General features: G+C 42.4%; 1 protein-coding gene across 1 annotated transcript; it reads right to left on the bottom strand.

Moving 5' to 3' along the window:
- Positions 1–333: 333 nt before the first annotated feature.
- On the bottom strand, positions 334–21,119 carry TLR7 (toll like receptor 7). Its single transcript, XM_036912973.2, has 2 exons — positions 19,771–21,119; positions 334–4,147 (listed from the first exon to the last, which is right to left on the bottom strand). The coding sequence occupies exons 1-2, from the start codon at positions 19,783–19,785 to the stop codon at positions 998–1,000; spliced, it is 3,165 nt and encodes a 1,054-aa protein (XP_036768868.2). The 5' UTR covers positions 19,786–21,119; the 3' UTR covers positions 334–997.
- Between the last annotated feature and the right edge of the window lie 3,764 nt (positions 21,120–24,883).

The following is a 24,883-nucleotide window of genomic DNA, read 5'->3' as shown; positions in this document are numbered from 1 at the left end:
ATGTATTTCTCACAGTTCTGAAGAATGGAAGTCTGAGAACAGAGTGCCAGCTTGGTCTGGTTCTGGTGAGGGCCCTTCTTCTGGGTTGCAGACTGTTGACTTCTCTTTGAATCCTTACATGGTGGGAACACAGCAAGGTAGTTCTCTGGCTCCTTATATACAAGGCATTAGTCCCATTCATGAGGGCTCCCCTCTCATGGCCTAAGCACCTCCCAAGGTCCCACCTCCTAATACCATCCCATTAAAGGTTAGGATGGCAACATATAAAATTGGTAGGGGGAGTGGGGCATTCAGTCATAGTAATAATTTAAGAAGGTAAATTACCTTCAAAGATAAATAGCATCACTTTGTATAAAGGCAGATCACTTAATTGTTTTCCATTTGAAAGTAGACTACGTCCATCGATGGTAAAGATGGTTCTCCGCCTTTCCCAAGGGAACCCAGCAGCAGGGCCAAGCTGCGCCCAAGCAGCGACCACCAGTCTGCTGCCAACGCTCCGTCTGGACAGAAGGGGGCACTAGATGATACTGAAGCAATTAGTTGAGGAGTTAACTGCGTTTTTATTTCACTAACTCTAGTACATTGTGATGTCATACAGACAGATCCTGAGCATTTTTTACCCTGTTTCTATACAGTACTTCTAATGGGTAGAAGTGTAATACTTCTCAATTTTGTGATTGTTTGCATATTTAAGAATCACAATTAGAGGAGGATCAAAGCCCCATGTCCTCTACTTGCCACCCTTCTCCCTATAGTATTTTATACAGGAGCAGAGGGGAGAGACTCAAGTGCAAATGGAGACACAGGAAGATAAGAAAGACAACTTGATGTATTTTATAAATCCCACTTTTCCAATTCCTTTGTCATACACTGGTGACTCCTCTCTCCCAGGTCTTGGAGAATTTAGAAACATTCTTTCAGTGAGATATTTATGAGAAAATGTAGGCAGCCGAGCTTCTCCTTGGTAAGTTAAGCAGTCACATTTTGCAAAGAAGGGCTATACTGTCTCTTTGAACACCTGACTATAGGTCACGTGATTGTCTGTGGTCAGGGCATTTTTCAGACATTGCCAGAAGTATGGGTGAGCCCGTGGATTTGCTGGCCACTCAAGGACAGAACTCCCACAGAGCCTCTTCCGGAGCTGGAGGAACTTGGACTTCTGAAAGGGCTTCTCAAGGAATATCAAGATAATTACATCCACTTTTTCATCTATAAGCCTCTGATGAGACAAGTAAAATGCTATCTTAAAGTTCTCAGTCTTTGCATACTTGTCTGTCATTACAAACACTGTCTTTTTGCTAAGCTGTATGCTCTGGGAAAGATTTTCCAGAACTGGCTGCCCTGGTAACCAGTCCCTTTCCTCAAGACATAAATTAAAATGTTTCTCTCTTGGTTCTTCCAGTTTGGCCACCAGCTCATCCAAAACCCACTCTGTCACTGCTGGGTCTTTAGTGTCATACACAATAAAAGCATCATAGCAGGAATCTGGTGATGTCAGACGCTGATACCCCCTTATTTTGGCCTTACAGAAATGGTAACTATACCATACATCCCAGAAATAGAGGTGGTGTCCTATCATAACCATCATCAGAAATAGAACCATCGATGTAGAAAGTGAGAACAGAATGAAGTTCGTCAGATCTAACTCACAGGTATACAGATCCAGAGAGACCACACTCTGGCCCCTGTGTGCTCCTGGCCCCACACAAGTCACATCTGTGGCCAAGTAAGGAATGGTCACCTCCGTATGGTTAACCCACCAGACAAACCACACAGCATCACAGGTACACAGAAACCGATTGTGGTGCAAAAGCAACATCTCCAGATTGTTGAGGACATTTTCTGGAAAGCTAGTCTTCTGAATAATCTGGATTTTATTTGAGCTGAGGTCCAGGTATCGCAACTGGAAAGCATCTTGTAGAAAATACTTCGTCAGATGCCTGACTTGATTATATTTAAGAATTAGTTTCTTGAGACTTCTGGAACAGTTGAATAATCTCTCAGGGACAGTCTTCAGCTGGTTGTTGCTGAGGTCCAAAGTTTCTAGATTCCTCAGATACTGGAGTCTTCCCCAGTTGAAAGACTTGAGCCCATTATTAGCCAAGGAGAGAGTCTTTAGATTTGGAGGCATACCATCAAAAACTCCAAAAGGCAAGAAACTCAGGGAATTTTCAGAGATGTCTAATTCCTCTAGGTTTTGCAGATTCTTGAAGAATTTTAAGTATCTGTTATCACCATCTCTCCATAAAACATCCAAATGATTTCCCCTGAATTCCAGAGTTCTAAGAGATTTGCTCTCCATGGTCCTGCTGTTGGAGGTAGAGATGTCATTGTTGTTCATCATCAGCTTCTTCAGAAACTTTAGGTTCTTAGTAAAGTTTAGCATGTGAGTAATTCCTTCTGATTGAAAATAATGGCTGTTACTGCTTATATCTAGAACTTCCAGTTTGCGCAGCTCCTCAAATGCTGTTGAGTAGAGTAAATCAAGCCGGTTGTTAGAGAAGTCCAAATATTTCAACTCCACTAAAGGCTGAAATTCACTGCCATTAAGAGTTTGGCTAATACTATTTCCTGACAAGTTTAGACATTTGAGGAAAGAAAGATGCTGAAAATCAGAGGATTTGATAAAAAAGATGTTATTTCTGCTTAGATCCAAGGTCTGCCCATACGTGTAACAATCTTCATTAAAAGACAAGAAAGATGGAGTCTCTTTGTTTTTGAACCTGCAGCTCCTTGCATACTCATCATATTTGAAATAATGTAATGCTTCAAAGATCTGGGGCGCATGGTTTTCTACAGAAGGTCTGGCATTAGAGCAGAAACCAACTTCACTTGAATCTCCTGAAGGTGATATTTTGTTCATTGAAAGATCTATGATTTTCAATGTTTTAAATTGTTTGAATATGCTGAGGTTAGCAATTTTTATGAAGTTAGTGCCAAGATCAAGGACTTCAAGATTGGAAAGTTTACGTAATGGGGAGAGGTTAATGCTTCCCAGCTCCTTAAAGACATATCCTTTGATCCTCAAAACTTTCAGGTTTTTCAGGGAAGAAAATGCATCTGATAGGTTCATAAATGTGCGATAGACCTGGAGTTCATAATTGAAAGAGAGATCCAATTGGACAAGGTTGTGAAGAAGATGCAAAAATTTTGCATCTCCAATTTCTTTGGCCAAAAAGTTTTGGGAAAGATCTAGTACCTTAAGTCTGTTCATGTTTTTAAACCATCTTTGGGGCACATACTGAAGTGAGTTACTGTGTAGACGTAAAACTTGCAATTCTGTCAATGCATCAAAAGCGTTTACATGGATCTGGAGGGGAGAATTATTTTCACAGGGTGTACAAGGAAATGGGACATTATAACAACGAGGGCAATTTCCACTTAGGTCAAGAATTTGCAGTTGATTGAGGTTATTAAAATCATCCTCGTGGATTTTTACAATGATGTTGTTGTAAAGATAGAGTTCTGTTAAAGAAGATGGCAAAATAGTGGGGACAGCTGTGATATTGTTATCTTTTAGGGAGAGCAATTGTAAATGTTTCAGATTGAGGAAAGCATCTTTTTCGATGAAAAATGAAACATTACAAGGGTTGCGAAAATAACAGTTTTGGCCCAGGTAGAGTCTTTCTAAGTTGACCAGTTCTGTTAGATTCTCTTTCATGAGAGAAAAGATACTGTTGGCCTCAAGGCTCAGCAGCTGTAAGCTGAGAGGAAGACCCTGAGGTATTTCTAGAAGCTGATTTCCATCCAGGTAAAGGGACTTTAAATAATTGAGTCCACTAAAGCTTCTTGGTTTAATCTGCAGCCTCTTGGTGCACACGTTGTCTTTTCGCCCCAGTTTAATAGGTACACAGTTGCATCTGAAATCGATCTCTATCAGATGGTCCAGCTGGTAGAAGGAGGTTGGAGAGATGCCGGGTATGTGGTTAATGGTGAGGGTGAGGTTGGTGGCATTGGTGGGAATACCTCCAGGGATTTCTGTCAAACGCTTGTCTGTGCAGTCCACGATCACATGGGCATTTGGAGCATCCACAGAGACATCACAGGGCAGAGTTTTAGGAAACCATCTAGCCCCAAGGAGTTTAGAAATTAGGACCATGTTAAAAAGGATAAGAAATTGTCTCTTGAATGTCCACATTGGAAACACCTGCAAGTATAAGAAAGAACAAATCACCATTCTAAAAAGAATACCAAGAATCAAAATGGAAAGTTCCCATTGCAGCCTCTCTTTTGCTACACTTCAGAAAAAACAATTCATGTCTGGTTCTCAATTGTCTAAACAAGCACCCTTTCTCGGTATTTGTCAGTAACTGAAGCTCATAATAATTTGGTTACAGCAATATTTAGCTTTTAGCATCTTAGCTTATCAGTTACATAGCTCTTAAGGTGATAGAAGCAGCATTTTTCTGCTCACTGTTATTTAGAGTGATTAGATGGAAGAGCCATCAGTTAACTGCCAAAGTCTGAAATATGGGGGCGAGGGAGGAATTCTTAAATGCAAATACAGTAGGAAGAATACGATTAAGAGTTTGGTGCAATTACTGTTTGCTAAGCCTGCTCTGGTACACTTCACAAAGAGTCTTTCAGGATTTTCATGCCTAAGTAAGGAAGGAAATAAAGGAGATCCATTAGCCCTATTTTACAGATTAAGACATAGCTCAGTAATATTAGCTGATTTGCCCAAGGTCACCTGACTCCTGCCATTTTGGCACTGCCATTCTTTAAGTTGGTTTTCCCCTTGGATTGTTCTTGGAAATCATCTCCAGGATGATTTGGGGATGAACATTTTCCCTACACATTGGGTTTCTGTCACGCAAATTTGGAAAGGGGAGAGTAGAGAGGCAGGACATTTGCAGGAGTAAAAGGAGGGGGGAGCTATTAATAATTATGCCAAGACTATAGGTACAAACCAAGGCTCTCTCAGGCAAATTGGGAGATGGAGAAATCTATTTATAACAGTGATTCTTGGGCATCCATGTTTAGCATAAGAGATACCAGGACCCTAGGGAGAAAGACCTTAAAAGGGAATATGGGAAGCACTTAAGAGCTTTACTGGTCACCATATTAACTTAAACTTGCCTTGCCTTAGAAGGCGGTTTAAGCATAGACTTGCTCTCAAGTTTCAGGATTTCCCAAAGTATTTTACTCCAGAACAATGGCTTTAAGTGGTGCTTATCCATGGGATGATCCAGTCTGTACCTCTACAACAGGCTTCTAGCTCAACTAATGCTTTTGTCCTGTCAACTGAGTCAACCAATTACCTTCCTAGCTGATAAACCAAATGCCTACTTCCTTCAATTCCTGTAATAGGAGATAAGTAAGCAAGTTTCCCCCTCAGCTTGCTTCTCCTCTAAGGCAAAATGTTTCAGAAGGATCTCAGAGCTTCTTCACACATCTTTACATGCCTCAAGTTTGTGGAAGTTAGAAGCACAACACTGTCTCTATTTTTCCTTTTTCACCACCCTGTCTCCTCCTCTCCATCCTTAAAAACATTCACTAAGCCCAGCTGACCTCTTTCATTGTCCTTCTTGACACCTTCCTTGCTTTCCAAGTTTAGTTGACACAATCTCAGTTGACATTCCACCCTTCGTCCTCTGCAAAGCCTGTTCCTTGTCCCTAGGCTCTTGCTCTTCCAATCCGCCCTAACCATCAAGCTTCTCAAACATTACCAGATTTCATTGCTCTGGAATCTAAAATAGTTTTCTTTTTCTTATTTTTTACAGAAGGAGCCCTAACTTTTTTTTATAACATTATTAAACTTTATTCAGAGTCCAGGTTCAGAAACAAAACAAAACAAAAAAGGATGACAAACCACTGATTCCATAAGCTGTCATTCACAGTCAAGTCTATTATCCATCTTTCCAAATTGCTTATAATAATTAATTCTATTTTTTTATTTTGTTATCATTAATCTACAATTACATGAAGAACATTATGTTTACTAGGCTCTCCCCTACCCCAAGTCCCCCCCCCAAACACCCCATTACAGTCACTGTCCATCAGCATAGTAAGATGTTGTAGAATCACTACTTGTCTTCTCTGTGTTGCACAGCCCTCCCCTTTCCCCCACCCCCCACATTATACATGCTAATCGTAATACCCCCTTTCTTCTTCCCTGCCCTTATCCCTCCCTACCCTCCCATTCTCCCCAGTCTCTTTCCCTTTGGTAACTGTTAGTCCCTTCCTGGGTTCTGTGATTCTGCTGCTGTTTTGTTCCTTCAGTTTTTCTTTTGTTCTTATACTCCAGAGATGAGTGAAATCATTTGGTATTTGTCTTTCTCTGCTTGGCTTATTTCACTGAGCATAATACCCTCTAGCTCCATCCATGTTGTTGCAAATGGTAGGATTTGTTTTCTTCTTATGGCTGAATAATATTCCATTGTGTATATGTACCACATCTTCTTTATCCATTCATCTACTGATGGACACTTAGGTTGCTTCCATTTCTTGGCTATTGTGAATAGTGCTGCGATAAACATAGGGGTGCATCTGTCTTTTTCAAACTGGAGTGCTGCATCCTTAGGGTAAATTCCTAGAAGTGGAATTCCTGGGTCAAATGGTAAGTCAATTTTGAGCATTTTGAGGAACCTCCATATTGCTTTCCACAATGGTTGAACTAATTTACATTCCCACCAGCGGTGTAGGAGGGTTAGAAGGAGCCCTAACTTTTTATCATGCCATCCAAAGTCTTCCATAATTTGGCCCCTATCTACTTGTCTGGGCTGACCACATACAACTCCACCACCAGCTTCTTTCATCACTAAACACTCAAGGCCAGCTTGCAGTCCCTGACTTGGAGGTGCCCCCATGTGGAGCACTCTTCCTTACCATTTCTGCCCCCCCCCAAAACCCAGCTAGCCTTTAAGGCTCTACTTCTCATTCTGGAGCCTGGGAAGATATGGCAATATGTCAGGGGGTACAGGAAGCCCTCAGATAAATATGGTACATCTCGAGCATCAGGCTTACTCAAATATTTAGGAAAAACATTCTCCACTCAGGGAGGAGGGTTTGAGTCAAGATGTGGGAAAGGGCTTTAGAAGAGAGGAAGGAGAGAAGAAAAGTGAGCTGTCTGTATGGCTCCTGATGATAGGATCCCAGACCCTGGATCCCATCCACAGCTTTGCTTCTGTCAGAAGACATGGTAGTTCTCGAATCCCACCATCAGAAGGCTACAAGTAAGGCTGCTAAGACTGATATTGTGGACCTGGGAGGTGAGTTATATTCCAGAGCGGGCCAAAATGGACCAAGGACAAATTCTGAACTTCCGACACCATTCCCATGAACCCAGATGAGACCCCGGGAGGAGCTGAGAGTATCCCTGAGTTAGCTGAGTTAAAACCATGGAATGACTGAGACAGCAGTCATCAAACTGAGTTTCCCAGGAAATACCTACTTTAAGTATTTTTGTTATCAGGGGAAATGGATGCTCTAAGATGAAGGAATTTTAGTTAGACAAAAAGTCACAGCAGTGTGCTAGTAAATGATTTAACAACTGGCTTTCCTCCACTGTCCGTGCAAATCCCTGATGTGTTAAGTCCTGGTTTGGAGCATTTGCCAATTTGCATAGTGTAAATCCTCCCACCAATGCCAATTTTGAGCAGCCGGTGTGTTGTCATGGAGTGCAGAGCAGGGAGAAATGTGCAGAGTTGCTCTGGCAAGCCTGTATGAGCTGGTCTAGTGAGCAACTGACCTTAATGCCCCGAGACAATGACTGTGAAATACTTAACCTGGACATATAACAAATTAGAAAGAAAAATGAGTCAGAAAGTCTTTTTTCTCCCTCATTTCTAAACTTTTCCTTGTGCCTGTCCAGTTTTCTCCTTATCTACTGCCACCTCCCTGTTCCAATTAGCCTTTTGGTCACACCTGGGCTGCCACAATAGACTCCTAACTGGTCTCCCTGATGCCCTTTGTCCTCTGCAATTCACTCATCAAGTGGCAGCAGGGCATTCCTTATAAACATGAATCAGATCAATTACAATGACTTTCTATTATACTTGGAGTAAAATTCGAAGTCTTTCCCATTGCTTGTATCATGCATATTCTGACTCCAGCCTATGCTGATCGTGAACCATCTTCCCCTAGTGTGACCACATGCCAGACATCTGGCCTGTTTTCTGTTCTGCATTTGAGCCAGTCTAGGCACTCACTGTTCCCTCTTCCTGAAATTATCTTTCTTCTCCTCTTCCCACAGCCAAGTCATTCTCATCCCTTGGGGATCTGCTCAAGTGACATAGCCTCAGAGAGGCCTCCTCTGACCAGCTTATCTAAATACCCTCCCATGGAATAATAGTGATAATCACAGTAACATGCATTAACTTACTCTATGTTGGGCCTCATTTTCAGTGCTTTACGTATATTAACTCATTTCACCCTCATAATAACCACATGAGGGTGGTACTACAGATTCTCAATCCTAATTGAAAACCTTTGGGGGCCAGATGTATTCTGAAATTCAGAATTTTTCAGAGTTTAGAAGGTATGCAATACTCCTACTGGGGCCTGGGGCAGCATCCCATAATCAAACACACAAAAATGTGTGCAGGGAACCACAGGATTGGCCACTCAAAGTGGGATTAAGAAAACAAACAAAGAAAGAGAACTAGCTCATTCAGTTCAGGTCAAGATGTGCCTTCAAATGAGTTCAGATCATGTCATGTTGGCCAACCGCTGAGTTGAGACAAAGCTGTCAGTTTGGGGATTTGGGGATTGCAGACCTCCATCATGCTCTCCAGTTTCCAGACGAGTCAGCTGGGGCACAGAGAGGAATGTGTACTCTGTATTGGACACCCCTGCTTTATCTCCTTCATAGCCCTTAGCACAATTAGAACTTATCTTGTTGATAACTTATGTGCTTATGTGTTTACCACGGATTGTGCATGAGAATGTAAGCACCGAGAGGGCAGGGCTTTGTGTCCCAGTGTGCAAGAATGCCTGGCACCTAACTAGTGGCACATTATGCTTGCTCAATACATGAATGAAGCAACGAATGCATGCATGAATGAAATAAAGCAAACTATTTAAAAGAAATTTCCCCTTGGAGTAGGTTCCTTCAGGCTACACCCCCAGGCCCTCCAGGGATCACTTTCTGCCTCTTCTATTTGCCCAGGGATTCCTTGGTGGGGGGAAGGTTTCAGAAGCTTTGCTTCTGTATTGTGAAGTTCAAACCCATCTTCTTTCAAGAAGCTTTCTGGGATCAACCCAGACAGAGTTATCGCTCCCTCCTCTCCTCTCCTACTGCACTGGTGACACATGAGGCTGTGGAAATAACTCTAGACTGAAGGTCAGAGGAGCTGGGTCCTTGTCCAGGCCCGGTAGTTCACGACTATGTACCCTTCTGAGGCAGGTGCTGGGCTCAGGAGAAGACCCCCTGTGAGAGAATGACAGACATGGCAACAACATGGGCCACACCAAGGACCTGGACAGCCCTCCTGGGTCAAGACAGCAAACGTGGGCCAGAAAATTCCCCAGCAGTTCCTAAGCTAGAAATTGTACCAAGTATCTGGTGAGAAAAAATTTATTTAAAATAATCAGAATTTTGCCAATTTATATTCATTCTTTCATTTGACAAATATTTATTGAATAACTAATAGGGCAGCAGACACACAGTCTCTGCCCTTAAAGAGCTCAAGATCTAGTGGAGGAGAGAAAAATTACACAGATTTAAAATGCATTCATTCTTTCCAGACAAGATGTTGACACTTATACATGTGCAGCTTAACTGCATGCTATTCTTATTCCACGGGGAATTTTCTGATACTCCAAATTAATTCTTTTTATTATCCTCCTAGAGTCCAAAGATTGTTATATATGTCCCAATATCGTTTCCCCCTGCTCCCATCTCATAGTGAAAGAATCTTCACTTATAGGTGGGCATATGCTACTCTGGAAAAGATTATATTTCCCAAACTCCCTTGCAGCTAAGCGTGGCCATACACCCAAGTTAAAGCCAATGTGGTATGAAAGAAAGTCAGATGTGCAGTTTCTGGGACAAATCCTTAAACGGCAGGGCCATTGCCCTTCCTCATGTCTGCTTCCATCTGGCTTCTTATAATTTGGATGTCATGGCCAGCCATCTTGGACAATGCAAATAAGGAAAATGTGCAAGGGATGGTGGAGCCACAAGGCAGCTGATCCAGAGTATCCAGACCCTTGCATGACCTCAGAGAGCAGAGCATAAAGAAGGGCTCTGAATTTCTCACTTACAGGAGTTCATGATAAATCATAAAATTGTTAAGCTAAGCCAGTATTAATTGGATTTGTTACTGCACAAATGCAAACCTAATTTTATTCAGTGTGGCGTTTAGAACTTGGAAATAAATTGTTGCCCGCAAGAGAACCTAAAATGTGTAATGTTGATGTCACTGGATTCTGGGCACCAAAAACTCAGATATCGGAGTCTGGAAAGCTGCTGACCCATGTTACACTGTCGCAAAACACTCGATACAACTATCACCTATGGTACCTTGGAAAGCAGAACACCTGCCAACTTTGACTTCTGTTTTTCTAGTTGTATTGAGATATTAACTTACGTAATTGACATATGACATTGTAGTAGTTTAAGCTGCACAAAATGACTTGATATATGTATATATTGTGAAATTATTATAAGAAGTCTAGTTAACACTCACCCCCTCACATCATTATAACTATTTTTCTTGTGATGAGAACTCTTAAGATTGACTCCGCTAAAAACTTTCAAATATACAATACAGTCCTGCTAACTCCAGTCACCATGCTGTATGTTACAGCCCCAAAATGCCAACTGCGGCTTTACCCTAAGGGGAAATATTCATAACGATGATGTGTGCTGACAGCTTCTTCTTGGCGTTAGCAGTCTTAGGAGGGAAATGAACTAGCCATCTGCAAGCAGAGATGGAAGGAAGTACTGTCTGCCAAGTGAGGTTTTCTCTGCCTACAGCTTGAACTCTAAGCCTGATGAAGACTTCCTTCATTTGGGGTCTTACAGGGTTGAAAAAGCCAACTGCTTTATCCCAAACTAAAGCAGATGTAATGGATAAAGTCAAAGCAGGAACCTTAAGAGGACCTAAGTGGATGCATACATGTATTTTTCAAGCACTTTCCATTAAGCATTTTCCAGCAGACAATAAAAGCTGGTCCAGGGCAAAGAATCTGATTAAGAGCACTGCCTTCCCTTCGACTCACACAGCCTCTAGGGAGTTGATTAGATTGAGAAAGAGAGACATTGACAGCATACAGAATCTTTTGACTGAGAATTGTCTAGAGCTGCTCTAATATGATAGCCACCAGTCACAGGTGACTATTTAAATTTAAATGAATTAAAATTCAATACAATTTTTAAAAATTCAGTTTCTCAGTCACACTAACCGTATTTCAAGTGCTCAAAAACCACATTAGGCATGAGGCTACAATATTCAAGTATGCAGATAAGGAACATGCTCATCACTGCCGGAAGGTCTATTAGAGAACATTGGTCTAGAGCAGGCGGTGGCAAACTTTTTCTGTAAGGGGCAAGGTAGTAGATACTTTAGGCAAAATTGAAGATATTATGTGGGTACTTAAATAACCATTTAGAATATAACTAATTAAAGTTGTAAAAACTTTCTTAAAAAGTTGTAAAAACCATTCTTAGCTCACAAGTACAAAAACTGGTGGGCAGACAGATTTGGCCCACGTGTTTGAAGAGCCCTGGTCTAGAGGAAACCTTAGGCTGCATTAAACTTGTGCATGGAATTAACTCTAAGCAAATTCAGTCCCGGACTGCCAAATATTAGAAGAAATTATATTCACTGAAAAGCCGGTATGTCCATTCAGATGCTGCTAATTTCAACCAAAAGCATTTAGCAAATTATTTCAGCCTTGGCCCAATTCTAAAAGATAGGCTCATTTACAATGAGGGAGGTCAAAGGCCGAAGCTATAGAACTGGCCCCAAGCAACTGGGACACAGAGCTTGCACTCTTGGTTGCTATGCTATGCTACCTTTCCAGAAGTCTCCATGCCAACACCTCGCCCATCTCTCCTTCTAGGTGGTGAACACTCTTAGGTCCAGAACCTTGCCTGTCTTTACATGTACTGTGTCATTTTGATGCCTGCCACATAGCACAAGATAAGTATTTGCTGGATAAATCAAGGCTTTGAGTTTTCTTAAAATCCCAGGGAAGATTCACACTGAATGATCATAAATAGTACAGTTTTGCCAACGATCAGGTTTTTGACAAGGGGCTGAGGAGAGACCAGGAGGGCTTGGGGCCTCTAAAAGAAGGGTTGAAGAGGGAAAGTGCCACAGAGAGAAAGGGGATGGTGTCAGAGCAAGGCGGTGGGAAGTAGAGCAATGGAGGGACTCCTGTACCATCCCTTTTCTCAGTTCTGTCTCCTTGAATCTGAAATCCCTTGAATTTGTCTCTCCTGGGAACAGGCTCAGCCAGGATGGGACTGTCCCTGTCATCATTTGCTCAGGAGTTGAGCCCCAGCCCATCTGGCCCTTGGAAGGGCATATGCCAGGCAGGACATCTCTTGGCTTTCCATGCTGGCTGCACTGGAAGCCTAGAACCTGGAGATGCCAGCAGGTTTACTTTTCAAGATCCAAGCCAGAGGGAAGGTTCACTGCAATGAGAGAGGTGGGCTCTGATCAATCAGGTGAGGGGGAAAATGGGCTCAATGAATGAAGTCTTTCTAATTTGTTATTTAAAGAAAAATAATACCTTTGAGGCTTCCAAACTTAAAAGATAACCTTGAGAAGATGATTGAAAATGTGGAGTATTCCTTTATTCTAATGGAAATTTCCCTAAGTGTGGAAATTTACCCTATCAAACCATTGCGGTCTACCTGCTTCAGACTGCAGCTGGGACCTTAGCTTCCACAAATGTTATTTTTAAATGTAAGAGTTCATTCAGCATTGAGGTCTATGCTATTTTTCATTGCATTCAAGTAATCCGTGTTTTTGTGTTTTGCTTGGTCTTTTGACAATGATTGCCTAAAGACATGTCCCTTTCAGTAATTTGACTTGTAAAATAGCATAATATACTGTGACATAGGCCCAGCTTTGGTAATTAATAATTACACATGCAAATACAATGGGTATATTTGGATGCTTAATTAGCTAATTACGGTAAATTTGGGAATGTTTGGTTTTTCTATGCACAGGTGTTTTATTCTCTCAGTCACCTTGTTAAGATGGAAAATGTAGACTTCACATTGAACTGTAATCAGTCATTTGAGCTTTTGTATTTTATAATGGCTGCTTTGTATCACATACTTCTTATGTGCTAGATGCTGAGGTGGACACACTCTTCCTATTACATCTCTTAACACTGACAGTGAAGTTGAAAGGGCATAAATATTCCCATTTCACAGATGAGGAAGCAGAGATCAGAGAGGCATGGATGACAATCTATCAATTTGGGATAAAAATGGGAAACCAGCAGTAACGGAATCACAAACATCCCTTTAAAACAAATGTGGAAGGACTATAGCTGTTGACATGGAAAGCTGTGCAAGATATACTTGAAAGTTTTAAGAAACCAAATGAATTTTTAAAGCAGCATCAAAATAACATAGCGAATGATCCCTTTATGATGACTGGATGTACATATATTTGATCTGTAATTGCAGAGAACAGTATGGAAGAACACAGTGGAGACTTTCAGCAGTGATCCCTGCTGGGCAGGGCTAAGAAGGGGCCTTTGCTGGGTAGGAAGGGAAGACTTCTAGCTTCCTGTTATATCCTTCTCTACTCTTTGAGTTTTTCACAGAGAACACGTATTGTCTTAACCAAACATTATTTTTTAATTACAGAAGAAGTAATAGAACCTCATCATTACAATGTGATTGGAAATTGTAAAAAATGAAAAACTCAACAAGTATGTATTGATATCCGCTTTGTGTCAGGTTCCTGCTTCTAAGTGGATTGCATCAGTGGACCAAACAGAAAAGACCCCTGCTCTTCAGGGGCTCATATTCTCCAAATAATAAACTCAGAAATATTTAACTGTAATAATTGTAACGGATGGTAGGTGGTGTTATGGAAAAAGAAAACATGGGACAGGGCGAAGGGGATCAAGAATGTGAGATGTGGTTGTGACTATAAATGAGGGGGGTTGGGTGGGCTCACTGGGAAGTTGACATTTGAGCAAAGATCTCAAGGAAAGAAGGAAATTGGCCTGGCAGATCCATCTGCAGAAGCATGCAGGGGAAAAGCCCGGCATGCGGAGGGAAGAGCCTCATGCAAAGGCCCCCAGGTGGAAGCATGCTGGGATAATCCCAGAGATGGCCACAAGGCTGGTGTGTCTGGACCAGGGGTGTAGAAGAACGACAGGAGATGAAGTCAAAGACTAAGGGCTGAGCTGAGCATGTAGAGCCTTGTCAGCTGGTCACAGATGGTGGCTTTTACTGAGTGGAATGCAGGTTTTTGAGGTGAAGGCTGACCTGGTCTGACTTGCAGGACAGAAGGATCATGCTGGCGGCTGTGGTGAGAAACGACAACGAGAGCAAGGGTGGCAGCATGGAGACCAGGCAAGAGGCTGTTACAGTAATTCGAGCAAAAGACCCAGCTGGCAGGGATGGAGGGGGTGAGAACTTGCCAGAGACTGGATATATTTTGAAGGTGAAGCCAAATAAAATATGACTTCAAAGCTCTTGGAAGAATGAGGGATTGGAGACAGCAAACATTTCTGGGAAGTTTCCTGCAAAAGGGAACAAAGACTCTGGCAGTATTTCACGGGGCCAGTAGGGTCAAGAGAATTTATTTTAGGATGCGAGAAACAATAGCATGTTATAATGCTGGTGAGAACGAAAAAAGAGTCCAAAAAAGCAGGAATAATACTGATGATGTAGAGAGAAAGCAGAAATTACAGGCGCAAGGAGGCGAGCAAGGAGGAGCCCCTGCGTGCTAGCGGGGAGATGGTCTTAGCGAGGAGCGTAGAAATGCTAGCCTTAGCGTAAGGGTCCACAGATTTGTTGACACGCGCACCCCCGGACCTGGGCAGGCTTTTGTGATTGTCTTCACGGAGAGTGGCAGCCGCAGTGATGCTGCAAGACATCCGCAGCCCGGGTAGAAAAGGTGGTCGCATTTCCACCCACTCCCTAGCTCATCTTCGGCGGTGCTCCCTGCATTTGCTTTGGGGTCCTGAGCCTCCAGCCTAGTAGGACGTCCTCTACCCCGCAGCCGCCATATGGGAGAGGACACATGGGGACAGCCCTGTGAGAGTGAGCGTGCAGGCCAGGCCGGCCCCCACTGACAACTGCCAGAGAGCCACCTTACTGAGCCAGCCGACCCCGGGACCCACGACACACAAGTGTATAGGATCATTGCTGTGTTAAGCCAGCAATTTGGGGGTCATCTGCTGAGTAGCAATAGGTAACTGGACAGGAGGTGAAGCAGGACATAGGGGTGCAGAAGCAGGTATACAGGGAGAGGGGACCACGTGGACTTCCCCTTCCAATTGCTGCGATGTTCTCAGTGAAGCAGGAGGGATGGTTAATCCGCCAAGAGTGAGGAGACGGCAGAGATGCTGCGGGTTCCAAGGGAGGAGAGGAGGAGGGGGACAGGGTCCTCCACGAGGGCCAGAGGGCCTGGATGAGGAAGCCACGGTGACTACCTGGTGGCAGCAAGGAGCCCCACAGCCTCCTCACCTTTCCGTAATCGGCATTCACCTTCTGGCCTTTATTATAATTCTTCATCTAGCTACTATCTGCTTAGATTTCATTCCTTTCAGCAAAATTCTTCACCTAAAGGAAATTCATGTTGAGATGGGAATATTGGAGGTCTAGGAACAATTGCTGGTATGCTTACCTCCACTCAGTTTACCCAGCCAACCAGTCAGAAGGCCGACATACTGGGCATCCCCTGTGGGCTACTGTGGGCCTCGCTGCAGGTCATGACAGCTCTGACCGATCGTCTGCTCCTCTGATTTATTTTCAAGATCACAAAGGAGGGAAATGCCTAGTTGCCCCAGGTGAAAAGGAAGTGTTGGGATATGCCTTTCTGGTGGAGGGAACGGCTTCAGTCAAGCTGGGGAAGCAAGGGATTTCACATCATGGTGGGGATCCTGCAATGGGTGGGCTGAGCTGAAGCAGAGGAATGGCTGGCTGGAGAGGGCGGAGAACGGACACGAAAGGGCAAGGAGTGGGGGAGCAATTGCGGGAACCCTAGAATTTGAGTTCACGAACCTTTCGCCCTCTTGATAGGACACTGAATTGTCTGATAACTAGGTATGTGTCCTGTACATCACCCTAAAGGCTAGCCAAGCACTGTGAAGAAGGGAAGTGACTGAAGTGCTATTTGTTTTAGAGACTGAGCCTCCACTGGGATTTCCCTAATAAATTTACAAGCAAATATCCCCCTTTTTGCAAATTTTGAAATTATTTCTAATTATAGGCCAATCTCTGTAAAGCATGATTACCATGTCAGTCTCATTACAAACAAAAAACGTAAGTACCAGCATCTAACCCACTACTTTAAAAACATACTTTTCATCACTTACTTCCTACCATTTTTGCCCAGACTGTTTTTAATAGTCTTAAAAAAACCAGAAACTCAACAGCTACTATGCATCGCAACAGACACCAAAGACCCGAGACAGTAAATCTTACTTGACTTTACACCCATGAGTATGTATTTTGTTTTGCAGGCCATACAGTCTCTATCACAAATGATATATTACATGAGCAATGAAACTATTTGTGGTCACTGAAATGAGGATTTAACATAGCTTTTATGGGTCACAAAATAGTGTCCTGACTTCTGAAGTCATTTAAAAACATAAGAAACATTCTTGGCTTGTGGGTTGTACAAAAACAGGTGGCAGGCTGGCTATGGCCAATGGCCATAATTTAACCACTGCAGCCCGAAGCTTTGGTGGGCTTCTAAGAAATGATCTGCTTTTGGAGTGCCAAGACACTGGCTGATTAACCTGTGGTGATTATTTTTAATTTTATCACAGTCTTCCAAATTTTTAAATAGACAGGTTTAATTGAGTAAGTGCATTCCTTGTCATCTGTTTGGCCGTGAAGAAATTTGCTATAGGGAGGAGAATACCGTTTTTAAAATATCTTAACTACTGTTGTATTTTAGCATGTTTCCTCCTAATACTGATCTCCACACAGTGAGAGGCATTTTAGTACTAGCCAGGGCTTTGCCAGTGAAAAGATCTGATTTTTAAGTTCTTAATCTGCCACGTAAGAGCACTGTGACTTTGGTGAATCACTTTACCTCATGAGGCTCTGATTTCTCAACTGTAAAAGGGTTAGAATGCAGGGCTCTTTGGCGACACTATTAAGCAAAATAGGTAACACATTTATTCATGTCAACCATCATCACAGATTAACCAACATTTAGTAAGCATTCAGCACGTGCATTAAAAACACTGGGAAGATATGGTATCTATCAGTTCTTAGCTTGCTTTTTTCATTTACCATTTTATCACGAGTATTTTCTTATGTCATTCAGTACTTTCTTAAAAATTTGCTATGATGGCTATATAATATTCCATTTAACAGGTGTACTTCAATTAATTAACCTTTCCCCAGCATTGGACATGAGATATTCTATTTGCCATGTGGCATAGACTATCTTTGTAAATAGTTTGCCACATTCCTGATCATTTCAAGAAGCATTTCTAGAAGCAGAGTTTCCATATCAAAGGATCTGACATATAACTTAAATGTTGAATAATTTGTTTTTGGCCTTTTGTATTTCTTCTTTTGAAAGTTGTCTTCATGTCTTTTCTTATAAAATATGTACCAATTTCTCCTATTTTCTGAAGTAATAAGACATAATTGAAGCCCAAATTTCCTGAGTGTCTCGTGGGTCACCGTGTGCCGGGCTTGTCTAAGTAGAATAGAGGGGTCTCCAGCCAAGACCACTCCCTCCCCCTAACCTCTGGAAGCCCCAGCTCCTTCATTTGCACCTTGTAAGGCTGCTCTGAAGGAGAAACATCAACACTGACATCAAGCCCTTAGCATGATGCTTGACTTGCAGTAAGTGGTCAATAGAGATGAACTCTATTATTATCAGTCCTCACATGCTACCCCTCAAGGGGCAAAGGCAGATGTGGGCATGGGTTTGTGTAAAAATAGACATCCCAGTGGCTAGGAAATGAAACTAGAAGCAGTTGTTTCTATACTTAGTACTTTTCATTAGGCCTTAGGCACAAAATGAGCCCTGGTGCCAACATTCAGATCTAGAAGTCAGTGGGTTCCTGGTGAATGCACTCCATCGTATCTAATTTGGGTGACAAAATAATTTCAGAAAAAGGCTGCTGGTGTCTTTTCTTGATTAATTCTTGGCATACCTATAACTCATACTGCTTGCAAAGAACTTGAACATATATTCTATTATTTGAGCTTCACAATAGCCCTAGAAGGCAACCAGAGAGGTATTATAATGCTCACTTTATAGTCAAAAAAATTGAGTCTGAGATCTTTGGTGACAGACCTGAGGTCCCCCAGCTAGTGACCTGGAGAGCTGGCACTGACACACCCTCTCTCCTTGACTGAATTTTAGTCAGGTTCCTCTAAGCCACTAGGCCTTGAACTTTGGCCTTCCGTGTCCATCTAGTTTTAGCAAGAATCCTGTTGAATCAGTTTAGGGAGAATCCTTTACTGCTGATATCTGATCAAACCCCTTGTCCACTGCCACCCTCCCCTCCAGCTGATGTCTGATCTCCCTGGCCTGCTTTCAGTGAGAATCCTGCCAAGTTGCTTTATCCCTACCCCTGATGTTTCCTCTTAGTCATTTTTCCGTCCACTGACCCCCAACTCTGGTCCTTGTTATAAAGCCCCACATGTCCATGCTGTATTTGGAATTGCGCACAGTTCTATACTGACGTCTCTTTTCCCCCTACTGCAATAGCTCCTGAACAAAACCTATTTTTACAGCTGGAACTACTACCCAGCTCTGGTTTACTTTGACAGCATGCGAGCCCAGGACCCCCTCGGCCCCAGTCCTGAGTGCTCGCCTGCACATATACTCATTCAGATAACACCAAACGCTGTAAAAAGCACAAAGTAACTTCACTGATTTGTATGGCTTGAAAGCCAAAAACAGAAGGTGAAAAAATTAGGTCCATAGAAGCTATTTCCCCTGTTCAAACACTTGCTCCTCATCACCACAGCACGCATTCACTCTTGTAAGAAGTTGATAGAGCAAGCATCGAATACTCTGAAATTATGAAATACCCGCATGATTAATCTTGATTATGAAATATCATGAAGACGTTTCCCCCAGAAAATAACCAAAGTACAGATTCTTAAACTTCACTCTTGCCAGCTGGTTTCAGCTCTTCCCCACAAAGGTTATAGATAACACTTTCTCAGGAATTTCTTAGCTGTTCTTACCATTTTTAGTCTTCTTCCAAAATGAAATATAGAGGTCTGGTTGAAGAGAGCACAGCATGAGAGATATCAAGGTCAGCCTGAGATGGGCCCGATAGCATAAACTAAGATAAAGAGAAAACACCAAACTTTCTCTTTCAAAGAAAGAAGAGTACTGCAGTTTCAAAATCTGCTGGGAACATAGCTCTGAACTGTGCTGTTGAAAACACCCGTCAATGGTATTTACTTCCTCAAAGCTATGTAGACAAGAGGCATACTCCAGAAACCATTTCTAATATTATTACAAGTTTGACTCTGTCTTTGAATAATTGACGTTTTAGACTACCAAACCTTTTCTTTCGATTCCCCCCAAAAATATTTTTTTTTTGCATATCATTTGGGTTCCCTCTCCACTCCCTGAGAATGGCTCCTACAACTAGTTAACTTATTCAAATTTATCCCAATGTTTAAAATACCTTTCTTGGTTGCATGGAATAATTCTAGGTCTGGCGTCTCCTGAGCTGAAGAGACGGGCTTCAGGAAGCATAGAGTCACAGCAACTCCGGGCAGCCAGCCCGGGGTGTCCAAGTGCAAAGACCAGGTGGGGGATGGGGGTGGGGGAAGGGGGAGGAGCATGATCATTGACATCACCCCAGACATGAGGTTTGCAGAAGCACCAGGTTCCTCTTATTTCTACCACCATAATTGAAGCAATGTCTCCTCTAAATCCAAACAAGCTGGTAGACCCATCTTCCTCCTTTTTCCTAGGAGAGCTTCTCAGCCTCAGCACTGTTGACATTTTTGGTGAGATCGTTCTCTGTTGCACAGTAAGATGTTTAGCAGCATCCCTGACCTACGCTCACTAGAGGCCAGTTGTGACAATCACAGATGTCTCCAGACAATGCAAAATATCCCCTGGAGGGCAAAAGCACCCCAGGCTGAGAACTACTGTTCTATAGATGTCTAAATAGACCTTGTTGTGTCTTCAGCCAACTGAAAGAGACTTTGGCTTTTAAGCCGTGGCACAGCTTCCGGTTGGATCAGTGCAGTTGAAGAGGGTCCTCTGCACTTGCGGTCCTGTGTGATAGAAAGCCTTGCTTCTCAAAATGGGGTCCCCGTGAGAATTGGTCCCTTCTTAACTGATAACTGGGGCCTTTTGGAAGTAAAGTCAAAATAGAGGTCGTTTTGTTTCAAGTTTATTAGCCCACATAGTCAGCCTGGAGAGAATTTGAAGATGCAAAGTTTGCTGCAGGGAAATCAGCTGATAATGATCAGGGTTAATAAACTGGATTGAAAAGTCAGTGGTGCTGCAGACCAGCTGAAAAACTATTAGATAATAATGATAACAGGTGATATTTACTGAGGGTTTGTTATGAGCCAGACACTGTTTTAACTGCTCTATATGTACCGTCTTATGAAATACAGAAAAGAAGTAAACATCTTATTAACCACTTTTTTCTTCAAATAATGAAATTAGTGCTGAAAAGATATTGGACTTTTCCCAGGTCAAATGCTCTTCAATATGTGAAAATCAATAGCTTTCTCACATTTAAACAATTACCCAGATTGGTCATAAGATAAATCCCTTTCAAAATAGTAACAAAAATATGGACTACTTGGGAAGAAAACTGACATGAAATGCATAGGAACGAAGGAGGTGGTGGTGGAGTCGGGGAGACGATAATGCTTTACCTCCCAGGCTGCGTGCCTTCCTTCTCTCTCTCCCTGTGCTGTGCCCCGAGAGGCTGAGCGGTGTCAACTTCATCCACCACTGCCAGGCTGCTGGTGGGGTTTGGCCAATGGAGAGAGAGGTCAGGGTATTTACCCACCTGGCTCCCTCCCTTTGTGGAACTGTTGTACTGCCCGCAACCCTTTAATGAGGTTCCTGTCAGGTGATGCGCTCCTCACCACTGCTCTTCCCAGATTCCACCAATTGTTCTTTCCACTCCCACGGCAGGCCTGCGCTCCGGAAGACTCCCACTGAAGAGCTGCACTGTCCCATCTGATTTCCCTAAATCCTGTCCAAACTGCCTTTAACAGTACTTTGCTAAATTCATCAATGTCTTACTTTGAGTGTACCACCTGTTTCCTGCCAGGACCCTGGAGGACATGAAGAAGACGTAAATAAATGAAGAGAAACACATATTTCATTATTAGGGCTGGGGGCCACAGCTTTGTCCAAAATGGGGATTTTGCTTAAATTGATTTGTAAATGCTGTGCAATCCCAACCAAACACCAATAGATTTCATGAGTAACTTGCCAGATCGAGTCTCAATTGGGATCATTTTGGAAATCAATTGGGCAATTTCGTTGATCACAGAGACTGGGGCTATGTTATCCATAAACGTCATGTCCTTTCATAGGTAAATGGCACATCACCAAATAGCTGTGATAAAAATAAGGCATCAGATCTCACTGGGTTAAGACCACATGTGAGAATAGCCAGGTAATTTCTGAAAGAAACAATAGCAAGGGGAGGATTTTTCCAACAGCTCTATAAATGCATTATAATGCTGCATGGCCTACAGTGGCATATTACCAGCACGACAGTGAGAGGAGATATCAGAACTAAATAAAAGCACATGTGGTAGATCACAGTCACATTGACGGCAAAAGGAATTATTAAAATAATGTTGGAAAGCAGGCTTATGGTTTAGAAAAAATTAAGTTACAGTCTTCCTTTGTTCATTTCTTACATCAAAACTAACTTCATATGGTTAAAAAATTTAAGTGGAAGACATTGAACATGAAAAGTACTAGAAGAAAACATAAATATTTTTATAATCTTAAAGTGGGAAGTCATTCTAAGCGTGACAACAAAAATCCAACAGTAACAACCTCAGAGTCTGAAAGAAAACACTGAAAAATTTGACTACATAAAAATAAATCTGCTTCTCATCTGTAAAGTGAGGAATGAAGCTGTGTGATCCATAAAGACACATCCAGGTTTTCTATGGCAAAATCTTGAGAGATTATGATACTATGCACTTAGTTATTGATCATTCCTCCTTCTATTGTTGCTTACCTGTGACTCATATCTCCTAGCTCCCCACTGATATTATTGACCCTTGAGTTAAGAACAGGCCTGTCCCCAGCATCTTGTCCATGTGCCTAAGAGGTCCTTCTTTATGATGCTGAAAGTGAGCAGTGTTCATGAAAATAAGAACAATCAATTAGGTCAATTTTGAGAGGAAGATCATTAATCAATGGAAGTGATCAGCCAAGTGATTAGTTTCACTAGCGGCTTAGTTTAACTAGCTGTTTGAATCAGCCAGGTATCTAGTCACGTGCAACTTACCTAGTTAGTCAAGCATAAATAAAGCCTATGTTTTCTGTTAAACTAGTAAGTCCTTCTTGAATCAATGTGGTGAATTCAATAGCAGAGTGGTTATTAGTTTTCTAATAACGATACTGTATCATTATTAGCTTCAGTTATCTTAACAGCCTGTTTAACTAAAAGCTTTCTTTTTCTTCCCAACTCCTTTATTTAGAAAAATTTCAGATACATAGCAAAGTTGAAAGAATTGCACAATGTAGCCTGTATACCTGCCACCTACGTGCAACCATTGTTTGTGAGCCACATGAATTCTACCCCTTTGTATGTGGCCAGGTATGTATATGTATATTTTTTTATCATTTGAAAGTTGCCAACAAACATGACATTTTATCCAAAACATTTAAACTTGTATTTCCTAAAATAAGGATGACACCTAAGAGAATTAACAATACCCTAATATCATCTCATATCAATTTTATATTCCAATTTCTCCAATCTTTCCCCAGAGCATCTTTTATAGCTGTGTTGTTGTTTTTTTCCTAATGCAGGAGCCACTCTGTGTTCACACAGTGAGTTTGGTTATGTCTCTGTGATCTTTTTGCAATCTTTCTGTGTATAAAACCTTTTTTAATGCATGATGTCCCTCTCAAAGGTGACTTCAAGCTCTGTGACAAAAAAAATTGTTCTCTTGAATGGCTGACCTGTATTTCCAGTTATGTGCTGGACTGTTCATGTAGACAAAAAGGGACATAGTCTTCCAGAACAAAGCTCTAAGATGTTGAAACATTAATGTGTGAAAGCTGAAATAAATAAATGAATAAACAACCAACTAACACTACCATTTAAAAGCTGCAAGACTTGTTGTGTCTGCTTAGAGATGGAGGCAGTGAAATGTGTCGTGGTGTTGGTTTTTTTTCTTTTTTCTCTCCCCTTTCTCTCTCACACTCTTTGATTCTCTCTCTGAAAACATTGTGAATGGGGCTTTTCGTTAGGCAAATGTAAGGTAAGGCAACAGCCTTTTTCTTTAATTTCAATAGAAAGTACGTGGTCATGAGGTATGAACTCTAATTATAGAAATTAGAAAAACAAAGGAAGGAAGGGAGGGAGGTAGACCGGTGCTTTTAGTCAGGCAAATCTAAAGTAAGGGCCGTTCATTGTTCTTCTGCTTTAATAGGTAACATATATTCACGTGGTACAGAACTATCAGAGGTGGGGGAGAAACTGTTGGGGTCCCCAAGACCACCCCAAGGTTTAGTTATTCACTAGGAGGATTCACAGGACTTAGCATGTAGTTCAGTCACAGCTACGCTTCTTTACAGTGAAAGGCTACAAACCACAATGAGTAAAGGGGCGAGGCGCCCAGGACAAGGAGGGCAGGAAACAGGCACAAGCTTCCCGAGTCCTCTCCCAGCAGAGTTCCTCAGGACTCACTCAATTTCCCCAGCAATCAGTTGAGAAAACACATGTAAAATGCTGTCTCCAGGGAAGCTCATTAGAGACAAAGTGCCCGGGGTTTCTACTGGGGGCTGGTCATGTAGGCACCCTCTGGCAGGCACTTACCAAAATTCTAGACTCCCAGAAGGAGAGCAGGTGCTCATCGTAAATCAGATTGTTTACAAAACGAGTTGAGGCACAGTGAGCCACCCTGACCAGTTCTGGAAACAGTGGGAACCCACTAGAAATCCAAGTTCCCAGATGCCGGTCAAAGGTCAACCTTGCCAGCAGGCCTTCGTAATGCTAGCAGCCTCGGGCCTGCTAAGTTACCTATTTTCTGCACAGATACACACATGCACAGGCACACGGATGGGTACAGAGTAAAACATCTTCCCCTCTCCTTACGCACCACCCACCCAATTCCACCCCATCCCCTCCCTACAAGAAAACATTGTTTGTGGTATATCCTTATTTATCTTCTGAGAGTTTCTTTATATTCTTATCCCCCTCCTTTTTACCCACAGGTATACTTGGTTAGCATATACGTCATCCCTCTCTTGCTTTTTCCCTTGGAGTTCCTTCTACAATGGAGGCTGTATATGGAGCCTCCTCACTCCTTCTCACAGGTAGAAAGCATCCCATTGTCTGGATATCCCACAGTTTACTTTGTCCTGTCTCTGTATCGATGGGTATCTGGGTTGGTTCAGATCTTGGCGTTACAGACAAAAGTGCAATGACTAACCGTGAACCCATGACAGACCTTCTGCTGAAGAGTTAGCTGTGGCCACACGGGGACTGCCCAGGGAGAGTGATGGCCCGGATGATGGCCATGTGGTGGGCCCATCCCCTGCAGGGTGGTTAGCTCAAGAGAAATTAC

This window comes from Manis pentadactyla, chromosome X (assembly GCF_030020395.1).
Source record: "Manis pentadactyla isolate mManPen7 chromosome X, mManPen7.hap1, whole genome shotgun sequence".
NCBI lineage: Eukaryota > Metazoa > Chordata > Mammalia > Pholidota > Manidae > Manis > Manis pentadactyla.
This window is presented reverse-complemented; position numbering and strand designations above follow the sequence as displayed.